The 17,110-nt window shown below is 42.2% G+C and overlaps 1 protein-coding gene across 1 annotated transcript in view; it reads right to left on the reverse strand.

The window, feature by feature from the left end:
• Positions 1 to 17,110, reverse strand: part of Fbxl17 (F-box and leucine rich repeat protein 17) — a 472,329-nt gene that overhangs the window by 8,117 nt on the left and 447,102 nt on the right. Inside the window, exon 8 of the mRNA XM_087906001.1 lies at positions 15,890 to 16,032. Coding sequence (XP_087762127.1) covers positions 15,890 to 16,032 — 143 coding nt within the window. The remainder of the gene's footprint in view (positions 1 to 15,889; positions 16,033 to 17,110) is intronic.

Raw genomic sequence — 17,110 nt, forward strand, 5'->3', positions numbered from 1 at the left:
TATTAGGAGAATTTGTTTTGTGTATACAAAAGGGAACATGCCAGTACTGTGCCTAGTCAAAGTTAAGTCTTCACCAGACTTTTATTTACAATGAGGATATCTATAATCTCCATCTGACCTCCATCCCAAAGTCCTTTAACTACTGAAGTTCCTGTGATGTGAGATTCCCCTCTGTATGCTGGGAATATATTTATTACCACTGGTTAATAAAGAAGCTGTTTTGGCCTATGGCAAAGCAGAATAGAGCTAGGCAGGGAAAACTCAATTGAATGTAAAGAAAGAAGACAGAGTCAGGGAAATATCATGTAGCTGCCCAAGGAGAAAGACACCGTAACCTAACTGGTAGGCCATAGCCTCGTGGTGATGCATAGGTTAATAGAAATGTGTTAATTTAAGATGTAAGAACTAGCTAGGAACACACCTAAGCTACTGGCCAAACAGTATTGTAATTAATATAGTTTCTGTGTAATTATTCAGGTCTGGGTGGCCAGAAACAAAAGTGCAGTCTCATCTTACCAATGGTGCCCACTGTCTGGGGCATGGATCAACATAAGACCTAAAAAAAAGTTTAAGAAAAAAGAGGGCTTCTAGACCCAAAAAAACGGGAGTCAAGCACAGCTTCTTGTAGCTGCATTTTTTTTTCAGATAGGCTGCGTTTGTGGGCCGCAAGCAGAGATGCAGCTCCTTCAAGAAACAGCGTCCTGGTTCATACTAAGGGCATGAATGGCTCTGGCTCTTTCAGGAGATCCTTCTACAGAGCACTTAGGGTTTGCGAGCAGAGTGCTACAAGTTGCTTAATGGTGACATAGACCCGCTACATCCCTGGAGCTGGGGCGGGGAGCATGGTCTGCAGAGGTGGTAAACACACCTCCTTAAAATAAATATTAAAAAAGTAATAGAGTTTAAAAAAAGCCACGTAAAGATGGAAAATACAATAAGAGCCAAGATTATGTATTTATTGGGCTTTCTTTGAATTGTTTGACTGCTAATCAGTTAAATGAAGGGAGATATTTGATTGTGGGAGCTGCTAAGCTAAAACAACATAAAGGCGTCTTGACTTCAAAATTTGAGTCTAAGGATATGTTGCTCTGGAAAAGAGATTCTGCTTTTGTTTCCACAGAAGATGAGAACCTGTGGATTCCTTCCAGGTTAATGTGGTTTGATGGAACAAGACCCCCTGAAAGGTCTCCATGAACCCTAAAAATACTTTACCCCAAAACAGCAGGAAGCAGTTTTGAGAAAAATGCACCCAAATTTCCAAAATAATTGTTTATAAATGTTTGTTTTCATTTAAAAGGGATTAGGTATAAATGGTCACAGTCAATTTCTAAAAAAAAGATAATAATAAGGGGATATGATAAAGAGATGAATACTTTGTATTGGAATGGATCCTGGTCTACTGGTACAAGTTTAAGGTTGATTTTGGTTGCACTTTGTATATTATTTCTGCTCTTGTTTAAGGTATTGAGTTTATGCAGCTCATTTAAAAATGTAATGAATAATTAAGAAATACAAATTAATAGATCAAACTTTTACTTATGTTAGGTTTTCTAGATAAATAGAGATATATTTCAGATGAATAGGTATTCTTCAAACCTTTCAAAGACCTACATAAAGTGGCATTTAAAATGTTTTTAAAAACTTAAGACTTTTCTCAACAATGAGACATGTCTGCTTTGGGCAACACCAATCTACTCCAAGAGGTTGATTATGAAATTTGCTTAAATGTGACAAGGCTAGTCAGTTGGGCAAGAAACTGTTCTTGCCTGGACTGTTTGATGGTATACTATATAAACTTGACATGCAGGGTCCACAGAAAAGAGACTGCTGAACTTTCTAAAGCATAGAATGATTCTGCAGGGTTCCTGCTTCACATAGGAAACCACCAGGCATTCTGCAGGACACAGAATAAAGTGACTGACAAACTGCCAACACAGACAAAACAGACTTTCACATTTCCTGCTTCATGGAAAACTGAAAGCATCTGATGGATGCTGGATACTATGAGCCTGCAGGTTGATGGGTGCCTACAATTGTTACAGAAGAACTTTGGGTGACTGTCCAGGCAGCGAGATTCTAGAACTTTGAAAGTTGCTTACAATGTATTTCCTGTTCATTTATGTAATATTTTATCCTTCTGGAGTCTTTGATGGATTGAAGATAGACAGTTACAGTTTCTTTAGTCATGATAAAAGATGAATTAGATACACATTATAAATTAGATATAAATTTCCAGATACAAATAAATTAAATAATGTTTAAGTGTAATTCTTGCTTGATACCTGTTTTATTATATTTAATTTTACTATTGTAAAGTCAAAACTTTCCATTTTATTTAGACAGAAAAGGGGAGATGATGTGGAATTCTCCTCTGTATGTTGTGAATATATTTTATTACCATTGGCTAATAAAGAAGCTACTTGGGCCTATGGCAGGGCAGAACAGAGTCAGGCAGGGAAAATTAAACTGAATGCAAGAAGAAAGAAGGCAGAGTCAGGGAGATGCCATGTAGCTGCTGAGGAAGAAAGATGTAGGAAACTTACTGGTAGACCACACTCATGGTGATACATAGATTAATAGAAATAGATTAATTTAAGATGTAAGAGCTAGCTAGGAATATGCCTAAGCTATTGGCCAAACAGTGTTGTTGGAGGATGGTGCTTGTTCATTCCCAGCTGCTCAACTAGCTTAGAACCAAAATAATCACACAGAAACTGTATTAATTAAATCACTGCTTGGCCCATTAACTCTAGCTTCTTATTGGCTAACTCTTATATTAATTTAACCCATCTCCATCAATCTGTGTATTGCCACATGGCAGTGGCTTACTCAGTAATGTTCCCAGCATCTGTCTCAGGCAGAGGATCCATGGCTTCTCTGACTCCGCCCTTCTTTCTCCCAGTATTCAATTTAGTCCTCCCCGACTACCTAAGTTCCATCTTATCAACAAGCCAAGGCAATTTCTTTATTCATTAACGGTAATCACAGCACACAGAGGGGACTCCCACATCACAGTGTTAAAATTAATATAGTCTCTGTGTGATTATTCAGGTTTGGGCAGCTGAGAACGAATGTGCAGTCTCTGCTTATATTCCTACTTATCCTGACACTTGGATTTTATTGTTTTTCTCCAACACCACCAGGTACTTCTTTGCAGAAGCACGTTTCCAAGAGTTTAGTGATTTTGCACTCATAATAGTGGTAGAGAAATTGTTGTTCATACAAAGCTGTCAGGTAGCTCTATGAAATAACTAAACTGTACTTTGGGTTGACAGATGACAGCTCTCCTTCAATATCAGTTAAACACAAAGCAACAAGAGACAGGTTAAGAATCTTGATGTAGGGGCTGGAGAGATGGCTCAGTGGTTAGGAGCACTGACTGTTCTTCCAGAGGTCCTAAGTTTAATTCCCAGCACCCACATGGCAGCTCACAATTGTTTGAAGATCCAGTTGCAGGGGATCTGACACCTTCACACCAATGCACATAAAATAAAGTTAAATAAACCATTAAAATATTTTTTAAAAAGACTCTTGGATATAAACAAGTCTTGTAGGGATTTACAAACCCTACATCTTAGAAGATTTGATGATTGCAGCATTAGTGGCTTACTTAAGATGGTTAACTCAAGAAGGTCTCATGGAAAGTCTGAAAATTTCAAGACATTTAAAGTCTCTTCTGGTGTCAGTTATTTGGTGGTAGAGAGAACAAACAATGCCATCTGTACCTTTTCTTTTTAGGGGAGAGAGATACCTTGGAACTGATATGGCTTTGCTCCTCCTTGGGATAATGAATAGAGTAGCTTTCTTTGGTTGTTGTTGTAGGTTCCCTGTCACTGTAGTAAGACAGGCGGCAGAGAGAACAGTCCCAGGTTAATAGAAATTACTGAATCATAACAACTGCTCCCAATACTCCCTGCAGATTAGATTTCATGTGCTGGGATAAGACAGAAGTAAGCTCCTTATGGTTTACCTTGGCAAAATATTTTAAAATTTGTCTTAATCTTTTAACTGCAATGAGCAGTAAGGTATAACAGAAGTATATCCCTGTTCTAGACAGTCTTGTACCCGGCAACAATTTCTCTACCACCACCATGAGTGCAAAATCACTGAACTGGGATGGAGTCTCAACAAAAAGGTGATGTTGGAGAGAAAACCTCATGGGTGGGAATGGAGCCATACGATGAACATCGACTACATTCCAGTTGTCTGCATGCGAAGATGTCACGAGAGGATGCCATGTGGTACAGTCGAAATCAATAGCGCACAGAGTGAGCCAGTTAGAGCGAACTCAGCATCTTAATACATAGTGCTTTCTGGCACCTGCCTAACACTGCTGAACATGCAGCGTGAGTCCGACGCTCATCTGTCCTGTAAGACTTTCTATCATTGAAAACAAAGATTCCAGTTGGGATATAAATACATTTCCAACCACCTGACAATCTCTTCCATAGGGCTGTTCTGACAAATAATGGCTGCCACTGGCCTGCACAGACTATTATGGAGCTGTGCTTTCAAGAGACAATGAGGTGTGGTTAAAACAGGATGAAGCTAGGGCTATATAATGAGGGCCCTCCTGACAAAGCCAGCTTGGGTCCAGCACCCCAAAACCAGAATGGCTTTCTCTCCCACCTTCTTTGCAGCGAAATATTTTCTCATGTTCCACAGAGAGAACGGTCTACAAGATGGATCCGGGATGTGCTGCCTTGGAGCTTATAGCACAGCAGGAAGACAGGTAATGACTGCAGCAACAGCCAAAGCTGAGAGGAGAAATGCAAACTGTCACAGAGGGAAGTCCAGAGCAGGGCTCCAGTGTGTCCGGAAATGCCTCCCAAAGACAAGGTATGTGCGGACTTTCAAAAACAGTGTCTGTCTGTGTGCCACATATATAAAATGTATACACAGTGTGCAGATAAGAAGGGAAGCCCGTTCTGTGATGACAGAACAGCCAGTCTCTACTCTGTGAGCTGTAGTGCGCCCCTGGTTCCCAGAGCTCTGCTCTGAGGAGGTGAGAGGTGAAGAAAATGCTCCCACCGTGCAGGTGGGAAGCGCTCACAGTGCTTGCCTCCTAATTCAGGACTCCAGTTCTGACACTGGTCTGACACTTCTCACAGACTCCCTGGGCAATGTCACTCAATGCTAACAGCCCTAGGGGCTGACTCCAGGCAGCCCAGAGGCAGAGTGTTGTCTCTGGGGCAACTGACCCTGGAGTCTGCTTCTGTTAACTGGATCTCTGGGAAACTATCCTGGACATCCATGGTCTTCACTGGCTGCCGGCACAAGTCTCTGCTCACTCCGGTGCTCTTTCAGCTAGTTCCCATAGGCTCCAAGATGGACGCACATTGAAAGTGGTGGATAGTTACAGGAAGTTAAGTGTCACTCAAAATCTGCATGTGATAGGATAGCCCATCAGACTGCAGTTTTTGATGATTTATGCAGGACAAGATACTGTTTCCCCCGTTGGTGCTGGTGGTTGAAGCAGGACACACCAGTCAGTCGGGCAAGTAATCCACCATGCAACTTCATCACCGGCCCTTCGCAGCGAGTGAAACACCAGCTGACGGACTGATTTTCCAGACCCTGCCATAGCTGACAATGTGCATCGGTTCTCTGTGGAATTACAGAGATTTTAATGAATCCATTTCTCTCTCCTTTTAGCAGGATTCTTCATGTCGCTGGTTTAGTGACAAGACACATTTTACTGTGCTTTCCCTATGGGCAGAACTGGAAACCAGGAATTCAGTACCACCTGTATCTCTTTTGTTCAACATCAAGGTGAGTCTTAGAGTCCTGTTCCTAACTGTTACGTAAGCAGCTTTCCCTTTCTCGTCTTATCCAAGGCTTCAGCCAGGAGCCCCACAGTGACGCATACATAACAAACATATGATACATGCTTCCTGATGTGGAATCAATTAAACTGTGTCTGTCATCAGGAACAGACAAGAACATAGTGACTGTCCTCCCAACTGATGATCAGAATGAGCAAGGGATCTCTTTAAAACCCCGGTGCCAGGCCATCTCCCAGGCAACTGTATCAGTCTTTGTAAGGGATCAGGATTTGGAGGCTCTCAAGAGAGTCAGATGCACAGCACAGGTGGAGGGAACAGCTGATTCCTACCACTGGCACCTGAAAGCAAGAAGTAAAAGCAACAAGTACCCACCCCTTCTGTGACGCCCTCCCCACTGCGGGAGCTGGAGAAGGGGACTTGTAGGTTATAATCATTTTTTTTTCAAATATACATTGCGCTGCACAAAAGGTTTGTTCTTGGAGTGTTAAATACGCACGGGTGTCTCTTTTCATGCCCGGCATCAGGCCTCTAACTGGTCACCACTGACTTTCCCAGCAGCTAATGGAGAACAAAGAGCCCGGGAATGCCTTTCTCATATGGACTTAGTGCTTCTGCAAGGAGCTGTTCAGGGTGCGAGAGAAGCCACCAAAGACTTGCAGTACCTTTAAAAGAAGGAACCTGCGTATCTCATTGGCATCTTAAATGCCGCTCGCTAATCACGGGGTCAGCCGGTCATGGAGCACACGTGACGTTTCCGACACAAAGCTCTACTCGTGGTTGAGCTCTTTAAGTGAGGAGACAAAGACAGAACTTGGTTCCTTGATATCTTAAGATTGTGAAATGCCCGTGCAGGAAGGAGAGTGGCTGGGGAGAGGGAAGGGAGGGAGGGCATGGGAGAAGAAAGAGCAGGGGACAGAGTGAGAGAAAGAGAGAACACAAGCAAGAACTCCTGAGTGACGACAAACAAAATCCTCATCTAAAAATCCCAGAGCATAGGAAGAGACAGACCCAGAGAATGCAGTGACCCTGAGAGGGGCAGCCTTGTAAATTCAGTCAACTTTGTCAAATGCAGTTATTCCATTTCAGAATCCGCAATGATTGGATGCGCTACGCTCACTCTGTCAATAGCACCACGGCCTGGCTTCATGCTGTCTCTCTCCTGAAATGCAGGCTGCCTGTTAACACTAGCGCTGCTTCTATTCACTTGAATTAGCACAGGGAGAAAGCAGTGAAGAACCTGGGAGACGGGGATCACAGAAACGCCTGCAGTGTTAAGTGAGAATTGGGGCTCGCAGACCTGAAGCCTCTAATTAGAGATTAGTGTGACAGGAAGTCCAATAACCTGACTGTCAGAGAAAAAGTTAGTGACATTTTCATCCCTGGTCTCACCAAGCAATCTTCCACTGGGAAGGACGTTTCAAGCTGAGAGCAAGCTTTCGGGCCAGTCTTCTAGGCGTGATCATGGGCTCGGTCAATGCTCCGAGCTACGCATTTGCACAGGCAGTACACATGGAAAACCAAAACATGGACGCAGGACACAGGGAGGGCTCGAGTCACCTAGAGCAGTCATCTCTGGTGTCCCCAATGCTTCAGCAAAAGAACAGCGATTTGAAAAACCTGGGCCCTAATAGGATAATGAACGTAGTCATAGTGGCAAGCACAGTGTATTTATGGAACACATCTGGGTGTTTCTAAATTGAACTTCTAGAGCTAAGTTGAAAAGATAATTGAGGGGGAAAACACTCTACACCAAAAAAAAAAAAAAAGTTTTGTTTTGTGCCTAATGGTTTTCATTTCTTATGCTTCTCAGTTTTTAGTTTTTACTGTCATATACAAAGGCTCAGGACTTGGTGATCACCAAGCAAGCGCCTGAGGAAAAGCTAGCTTCCTAAAACTGTACTTTTCACCAGGTGAGATTGAGGGGTCTGACCTGCCTCCCCAAACAACTGATTATCAGCAAAAATATATTCTGGATAAATATGATCAGTAAGTTTATATTAAAAATCTGAAATCTGGGGGTTGAAGAGATCGCTCAGGGGCTAAGAGCACTGGCTGCTTTTCCAGAGGACCGGGGTTCAATTCCTAGCACCCACAGGGCAGTTTACAACTATCTGTAACTCTGGTTCCAGGGAATCTGACACCCTCATACCAATGCATATAAAATAAAGTTAAATAAATTATTTTTAAAAATCTGAAAATAAGTGTTTTTTTTTTTTCTTTGTTTGGGTATGGTTTTGAGAAGCAGAACTGCACAGAAACCAGAGCCTTCCAGGGCTGGATCAGCAAGGAGTTCAAGTGCGACAACACAGCAGGTGTCTGAGTTTTGGCTGCCTGTCCCGCCGGCCACTCCCAGAATCCTCTGCCTACAGGAAATGGGTATTAAACCTAAATCAGCATCTTTTTTATTTGGTTATTTCCTTCAGTTTAGGTAGTTTTTTTTTTTTCAATCTATCAAATGGTTAAGAGGCAGTGGGTTCTAAATGTTGTCAAACTTGCTTTCAGCTATATAGTACTTTCATAAGGTAAGTCTTGGAGATTTTGAATAAAGACAGCAACAAAGGGCTGCTATGGATGAAGAGACTACATATGATAAACAGAAGGTAATCCACTCAGCCATCCAGCCTCTAATACATATTTGTTTAACGAGTAACGTGGGCCTGATGCTGGTGTAGGTCCTGTTTTAAAGAAGAAGAACTTTCTGTGTAATGAGGAGAAGAGCCAATGCCCCACCTCAGCAAGTGAGAGCTAAGATTTGTTCACTTCATATGAGGGCAGTCCCCTTTCTGTAATCGGGGGAGCCACCCAATAGACATTTATTGATGACTAACATATATGACAGAATTGAAGGAGAAAGGCTCTGCTCTCTGAAAACCTGATGAACAAAAGAAACACGATTCTCCGAGGGTAAGCAGGGCAGGAGCAGACAGCTTGTCACTGAGTGTTGGGACCTCAATTTTCCTTCCCGACTGTAGGGAGCCCTCAGTCTAACAGGCTGGTGAAGCCAGCCCTGTTTGTGCTTGGACAAGGGTTAGTGAGCTGTCATTACCCCTTCTACAGCTAAATATAAAAATCACAATGCTATCCAGCCTCATTCTTTCACATTATTACTGAAGCCAATTCGAAGCTCCAAGGTGAATATTGACTGTGAAGCAATGACGCTGTGGGGGCGCCTTCAGGCAAACATGGCATAGCCATAGCGGGCTACTGACTCTACAGTATTTGGGGTGGAGGTGGGGCTGCAGACGCTCCTTCAGTTTGTGGAAAATAAGCTAACGTTTTCATTTCTATCAAATCCCTAACAAGCAGCTATTTGCAGCACTTACATCTTACAAGATCCTAGAAGAAGTCGATCTTCTCCAGAAGCAAACCCTAGTCTTATCTGGATCCTGACTGGCTTTTGATTGGCAGGTCTTTACCCTGCTCAAAACAGAGTCAAACAAATATAAAACCAAGTGGTCCTCAAGGGTTTTGCCTTCCTCTCTTTCCTTTTAATGAAACAGAATCCTGATGACTGAAAACACATACTATTATTTTGAAATATTGTTGCACGTGTCTCAGGAGACTATTTTTTGTTTTTCATATAGTTTTCATATAGTTTTTTCATATAGTTTCATATAGTTTTCATATATTTGTTTTTCATATAGTTTTGTTTTTCATATAGTTTTTCATATAGCATGTAGTTGGGTAGTGGTGGCACTCAGCTTTAGTCCCAGCATTAGGGAGGCAGAGGCAGGAGAATCTCTGAGTTCCAGAGTTTGAGGACAGTCTGGTCTACACAGTGAGTTCCAGGACATTCAAGGGTAGACAAAGAAACCCTGTTCTGAAAAAACTAAACAAAGCAAAACAAAAACAAACAAACAAACAACCCTTAGCATGTGCATTTGTATTCAGAGCTAGAAATTATGATCCTGCAAGGGCACATGATGAATTTGTCAGACAAAAGATTCCAAAATAGGTGTGCATACAAAAATAAGAACAATAGTTATACTAATGATAACCAAAGCTAATATTTCTTTATTGTTTATAGTGAAACTGACTTGTGCTCAGGGGTTTACTCTCATTTCAATTACTCTTGTATGACCCTCTGGGGCACAAGTTATTATCACCGTGTTTCAGGTCACTCTCAGGTGAGTCAACGCCCGAGATTAAGTTCTGAAAGGTCCTAGAGGTGGCAAAATGACAGAAGTGAAAAGCTAGCAGTATGGCATGGTGCTGACCAGTGCTGCCTGTTCCAAGGAGGTCCACACCAGTGTTTTCTGATTTAATAGCTGAGCTCGGGACAGGAGTGTCGTGACATTCGGCAGCGGGGTAAATAGGATGAAAAGGAATGGAGACGGGATCACGTGACTAGAATGAGGCTGAGAGATAACCTCCGAGTCTCAGCCCATGGCTTCTCCCTCTTCAGTTACCAGGGATGATCAGGAGAGGGCTGTAAAATGTGTTTTAAAGCGTTCCTATGCGAAAATCACCTGCGGAATTGTTTCATCAGCAAAAGGAAGATGCTGATGCTTCAAGCAAAGACTTCTGCCCTGAGCTTGGAGCTCCTGTTGCCTCTACCTGCCACCACCTCTCCTCGCCCCTTTCTTTTGGCATACAAGGTGGGCTGTGCAGTGACAGGTCTCTCAAGACAGGCTACACAGTGTAGGTCAGTCAGACCACTTCTGCCTTCGTGGAACAGAAAGTAAATTTTTTTCAATGTATTTTTTTTTTAGCAAGGCATTAATTTTAAATTTTGGCTAAGGGCGATCTGAAACCAGCTGTGCATACGTGGGGGATAGGAGAGCCCTGCAGGTACTCAACTTTGTTTCATGGCTGAATTGCTACCCAAACAGTCCTGGACACAGTGCCCCACAAATTATTTTTCCCTTAAACTGATTTTTCCAGTTAGTTCTATGTATTAGTTACAGAACCGTCTCTTATTTTCCCCATAGGGCTTTCCTGCTCACAATTCCTAAACAAGCTACTAAAAACCCCATTTTTTCCCACAGAAATATTTTGGTTGTTGAGGCCTTCTTGTCCCATAATTGCCTTCTGAGAAAAGCAGTTCAGTGGTCAAGTTTTCCTGAATTAACTTGGGCACACAGTACTGGGCCCTCTGCATCTTACGGCTGTAACCAGAGCTCTGGCTGACTGGCTCTTATCCTTGTTTTCCACATTAGCCATCTCTCTGCCACTTAAATAAGGAATTCCTCGCGAGAGTCAGGCTTTCTTACATCCTAGAGAAGACATTATAGCAAGCGACCTTTATCAAAATAAATCACTTATTTCTCTCTTCAACTGAGAATTTCAAGAATTGTGGCAGATGAGGAAGACGGTCTTGGGAAGTGAAGTGAATTTTTGATAAGAAATAAATTAATTTGATTATCTTCATACTTCGGACCAATAAGAGCCAGCCTCTGCTGGGCTCCTGGCCTGCAGGCAGCTGGGTGATCGATAGAGGCCACAAAGGCAGCCCTCCTTCCCCAGAAGCCTCCCTGATCTTTTCCTGGTGGACGCTTCACGCCTGTGTAGTTCTAATTTATGTCAACCAGAAATCAAAGGAATTCCAGGAGGCTTTGGTCATAGGACATTGGAGGGGACCTTTCACAGTCTATTCATGTCTAGGCCTGGAGTAACAGGGTCCACACAGCCTTCCAGACACCTCTAGTGGCCCGGGAGATGGCAGCAGCAGAAGGCAGCTACCTGCCTAATGGTGATGAGTGGTGGTGGGGGGCAAGGCAGAGTGGCCCGAGGTATAAACTGGGGTACCTTTTCTCCTAGTTTAAAACTCTGCAGGAACATAAGAACTAAGCATTTTAAGTGAAAGCTTTGCCAAGAGTGGCTCCCTCAATAACGCTCTTTAATGATACCCCAGACGCTGGCATTTTCAAATCAAATGAACAGTGTGTAAAATTAGTTCTGCATGAAGTTAAAAAAAAATAGAAAGTGAAAGGGAGCTTTTAAAAGCTCCAGCATTTCTCCATCCAACTGCTTTTCACAAGGGTTTGGCATTTGAGAATTGCTACGTTTATGATGTTATTCACTGCTCATAATTCAGGCCTGTGTCTCCAAACTTTGGTATTAACACACACTGCAGAGGTTTCCCAAGCCAGCCAAGTTGCCTCTGGCGAGGTCTCCTTTTCCAGCCAATGCCATTCCACTGTGCCCTCTCTCTTCTCATCAACCTTGTTACCCCAAACCTTTTTCATTAACCTTGAACATTGCATTTCCATTTGCCCTACAGCTTTCCCATGCGATTCTTTCCCCTTTCAGTTTTGTTCTCTATCCAAATTGCCTTGTAAGAAATAAGGAAAATATCATAAGAAACAGATCTCTAAAGTCTAGAATTCACTGAAGTCGTGAAAACGATTTCTATGAACAAAGTCACCACTGACTGTTTACGGCTGTGGAAGCTACAGTAAACACACTGCTTTTATTTCAGTCCCATCGATTACCTACGTACTTTTAACTAAGTCACCAAATAAATGTGAGTCAAACTGATAGGTGATTTCAGGTCAGCTCTAATTCCCAAGGTCAAGTAAGTCTTTGAACAGTGACTAAGAGTATAAGCTCCCCCCAATTCATCAAAGAAGTCTCACACAGCGTTTTCTTCTCTTGGTTTTTACAATGCATTAAAGTTTAGGAGATTATGTGGCGTCAGCTTCAAAACCTTTTAACATGCTTATCCATTCAGTCATCTGAAAAGCTACTCAGAGCCTTCTTAATGCACTTCCTAACTTTACAGCTGCGTGGGGAAGGCTCCAGTGGTTGGGGGGCTGGGGGATGCCTCCCCAGGACTCAGCAGTGTTGCAGTCAAACAAATTTACTGCAAATCTACTTAGACATTGATAATCCGTGTACATGCTTTTTCAGCTGCAAAGAATATGTTTAATGCTTTGCATCTGGGGGTTAGGAGAGGAGACAGAGAGAGATACTGAGATTTTCCTACAACAAATAAAAGACATTTTGTTATGATTCTTATAACCTCTTAGAAGCAGAAGTAGGGGAAAGTACAACTTTGGCTAAATATAGCCTCCAAATTAAATATAAGTAGTACCGAATGAAACCTATATATGAAAGAAAATGCAACTAGACCCCACCAAGTCTTTCTTTTCTTGAGACAGAGTCTCACTATGTCTCCTGGATGACCTGGAACCAGAGTCTGTGCCTCATCTCTGTCCCCTCTACCTCAGTTCTGGGACTAAAGGAATTCTCCCCCAATACCCAGCTGACTTTGTGATTTCTGAGGACCAGAGAACTACAGAACACGATGGAGAGACGTACAAACTCACTGGCATGTCTCCCCAGCTCAGGGATCCTGCTGGCCACATTCTTGGTCAGGTGTCTAGTTGTGTAATGATGAAGTCTCTTGGCCCTTGGCTGGCTCTAGACAGTGTGCCAAGCAAGGTGGGGATCGCTAACTAATGACCTTAGTGGTTAGCAGGACTGGTTGAGCTATAACAACACAGTGGTATGCATCACTTTGGTTGCTTGATGCTTTGTTGGCATGATGACCAAATGTTGGGTACACACAGCAGATCTCCATGCCTTGGCCCTGCTTTTACTGTTTCTTATTTCTACTCCTGTTTGCCTTTATTTTTCCTTGCTAGTTTCTCTACCCACATCAGTGTCTTATGTTCATACTTTCTTCATCTCTGTGCCTGAGCAGATGGGGTAGGAACTTTACTCAAATGCACAGTGTTCCATGGAGACATTTGTTTTTATCAGTGAAATGTAGAGAAAGTGTGATTATTGGTATCTTTCTATAGAACACAGAAATTTAGATGTGAAAAACTACAAAGGTATTTTCTATAGTTTGAGTACTTTATTTCCTCTTTAAATTTGCTTCCAAAATGTGATGTGGTGTGTGTGTGTGTGTATTATATTCGTAAACTCACATACCACTGTATAGTACAAGCTATTATGTCATTAAAAAGAATAGTAATTCAGGATATTTTATATATAATTGACATTATCCTAAGTACTTTATATTCATTAATTTATTTAAATGTTCACAAGTCTACAAGATGGGTACTAGGATAATCCTCATTTCACAAATGCTGCAAGAAGTTGTGCTCAGGATTACTCTACTATTAAGTGTGTAAGCCTATATCTGAACCCACCCTCTGGCCCCAGAGGACACTCCCCTTATTATGGGCTGCTTTTCTCCTCCATGCAAATCTTTCTTTGGGTCTTGATGAGAATTTAAAGATGGATGACATAAAGCAAAATCAGAAATCTGAAAAACTGCTTTAGCTTGGATTTTCCATCCAACTTTCTGTTCAATACTTTGTTTGCATGTCGTGTGTGGCTTGGAAATGTCTTCTGTTCTCATTGAACCCCTCATGTTTGGCTCTGAGCAGACTTGAGTCTCAGGAAGCCAGACAGAAAGACTGAGCTCCTTGGGCTGGGCTTAACTGCAGCAGGCTATGGCCAGAAGGTACCGTGTCAGAGGCAACAGACTCACAGAGCTGTCTTCTGAGAAAGGATGCAGAACCGAACACAGAATAGACTGCAACCCTCAGGGACACCACTAAGTGCTATGACCTCTCTATCTCATTTTGCAGTAATCTGTGCTTTTATATTTAGTCTTTTTTTAAAGTCCAGAATTTTTCAACTTAAAATCAACAAAATTCTGCTTGGCCTATGGGATGGAATAGTGTTCTAAACTAAGAAACAAGAACATAAATGGTTGCAATTTTATCTGAAGGTGAAGCTGATCTTCAAGGTACAAAATATAAAGAGGATAGGCTAGAAAGAGTGGCTCTAAATGTGTTCACTTTGGAGTCCTTGGTTGAGACGGCATTTATGTGGCATGGTTTTTTGGTGGATGCTGAGGAGCTTGCCTATTAGTGTTTTGTGTTTCCAGAGATCTCTGCTGATTGCGGACCCTTTAGCTGTAAAGTGACAAGGTTAGCATCAGCATCTCTCAGCCAGCGATGAGTGTGAGGGAGACTTGCTCCTGTGGGTCTCAGAGCTGTTGCTAAGATACAAAGCAAGTAGCTTTCTGCGCTGGGCTGAGATACAATATAGTCTCTAGAACATAACCAGCAAAGGTCTAGAGCAGTTGAGATTTTAAAACCTTGGAAACAACAATTAGATCTATTGTCAAAAATGACAAAGCACACAGTGAATTTGGACCACTGTTATTTTTGCCCCAGATTTGTCTACACTTGGAAAATGTAGACAAACACACGCCCGTTGAGCAACATGTTTGTTTAGTATCAATTCTTGTGATAAATTTGTCCCTACTCATCATTGCAGAAGTGGCACAGACATGTGAACTGGAAGAAGATGCCGGCAGTTTGTTAGAGCACATCTTGAGACACACCTTTTCAAAGCAAGCTGCCTCCTGGCTAAAGGCTGCCTCTGGCATGTTAAAGAAATGTTGGAATCAGATGTCAAAGACTTTGGGTACGGAGCCTTGTTCAGGTGTCTGAGATTTCTCAGCCTTTATTTGGCATTGCAAATAAAGAACTAATTCTTTGATTTGTTATAGGGAAATCATGGAAGCTGCAAAGGAGAGAACATCTGCTCAGGGTTCGGTGGGCTGCACAGACGCTCTCCGTTTCCTTCTCCGTCTTGTTAAGTGCAGTCCCATTCCTAAACTCATGTTCAGTCCCTGACAACGGACGGCTCCATGGCACTTTGGCTGGGCCTCTGGGGACATTTCACAGCGTGTGATAGGAGAGACAACCTGATGTGCAGGGAGACACAGACTGGTTCCTTCTTGCCTCCAAAGGCCAGAACACATATGTCTGGAGAAATGGAATGAACGCTTATGAAAAGCCAATTTGACACTTTGCTGTTACAGGAAACTTCAACTCTAGAATTTCATTTGTTAAACTGTATAAATCGCAGTTTGCAGCAGCCTCTTAAATTCTGCTCTGTGAATTTAGAGATAGGAAGCTAAATTCTACTATGATACCATGTGAATGTCTCCTCCCCTTTTAAGTACAGAAAGCCATTATTGATCAGAAATACAAAAATAATTCCCGAATACTTTAGCAAATCAGGGCAAAAACCGCATGGCTAGCAGTGTGCATGGGCATGTAGGAAGAAAACATGGCATTAAGCTAGTTACTATAGCAACTGCATGCAGAAAACAAACAAGTCCATCTTACTTTATCACATCTCATCAGTCCCAAGTATCTCAGGGATTTGCTGCTCTGTGCAATCAGGGTGGCTCCGTGATCCGTGATTTCTTTACACCATCCGACGTCCACCGTCTCTATGGTCACGCTGTACCGCCCAATGGCGATCAGTGCTGCGGGGGGAACAGAGAAAGCCTTGACGTTAGCAGTGTTAGGGACCTACCTCCTGCCCATGACTGACTCGGGCTCATCTCCTCACTGAACCTGTTCCTGAAATGCAGTGTGCAAATGAATGTTTTATAAACTAAATTAAATTTGAAAGGCTTTAAGAAAGTTTGCCCTACGACAAGCCCTTGTGTGCGGTGAATAATCATTCTGCAATTTCCCTTGCATTGAATGCAGTCTTCACCAGTTCACTCACCTCAGGGTCACCTATACTTTCAAGCATTCATATTTGCAGGAAAAATAAATACAAGTAAATTATAGATGGAGCATTATAAAAGTCCAAGTGCTATCTAAATTTTATTCAAGGCAACTCTAATACTTTTGAAAAGAAAAAAAAAACTGACCACATAAACACCATTTTGAGGTGTGTTATATTACATGCAAATTTCTTTATGAATCAGTATAATTTTTTCCATCTGTTCATTACTTGTAAAATGTAAGAACATATAATACTTTTCACATTAGTTCTTCTGGGGGCTGTTGGGAATCAAGAGTATATTATACATATAGTAGACTTTAACTGGTGCCAGGCCAGAGTGCAGCAAAGGGAATGTATTTGTTACGGCAAATTTCCTTTCCATTATCAGAAATCTTTCTATTCATTTATAAAAAGAGCCTGCCATCTGAAAACCATGACATTATCTCTGATGTTCTTGGTTCTTTATCCCTGTACCACTACTAAAATGCAGATGTCTATACTAGAGTATCAGAGGCACTTTAGTTACCCCTGACAAGCTCCACAACCCACCACCCTGCTGGAGCCACCAATCAGCAAACGGGGCTCTCTCCAGGGACTTGTATGTGGTTTGATAGGTGAGTATGGCTCTCACATTTATGAAGCATAGAAAACAGATTTTAATACCTGCAGCCAGAATAATGTTAAGACGCATTATCTGTGAATGAAAACCTTGATGCCAATGCCACAGACATTAAAAGGGAAAGAGCAATTGTTTGCTAGTTATTTCCTTATTCCGATGACATGGTTTGATTTCTGGAACCATAGAGGTGGGAGGTATTTTCTAAACT

Source organism: Myodes glareolus, chromosome 1 (genome assembly GCF_982192425.1).
Source record: "Myodes glareolus chromosome 1, mMyoGla1.1, whole genome shotgun sequence".
Taxonomy (NCBI): Eukaryota; Metazoa; Chordata; class Mammalia; order Rodentia; family Cricetidae; genus Myodes; species Myodes glareolus.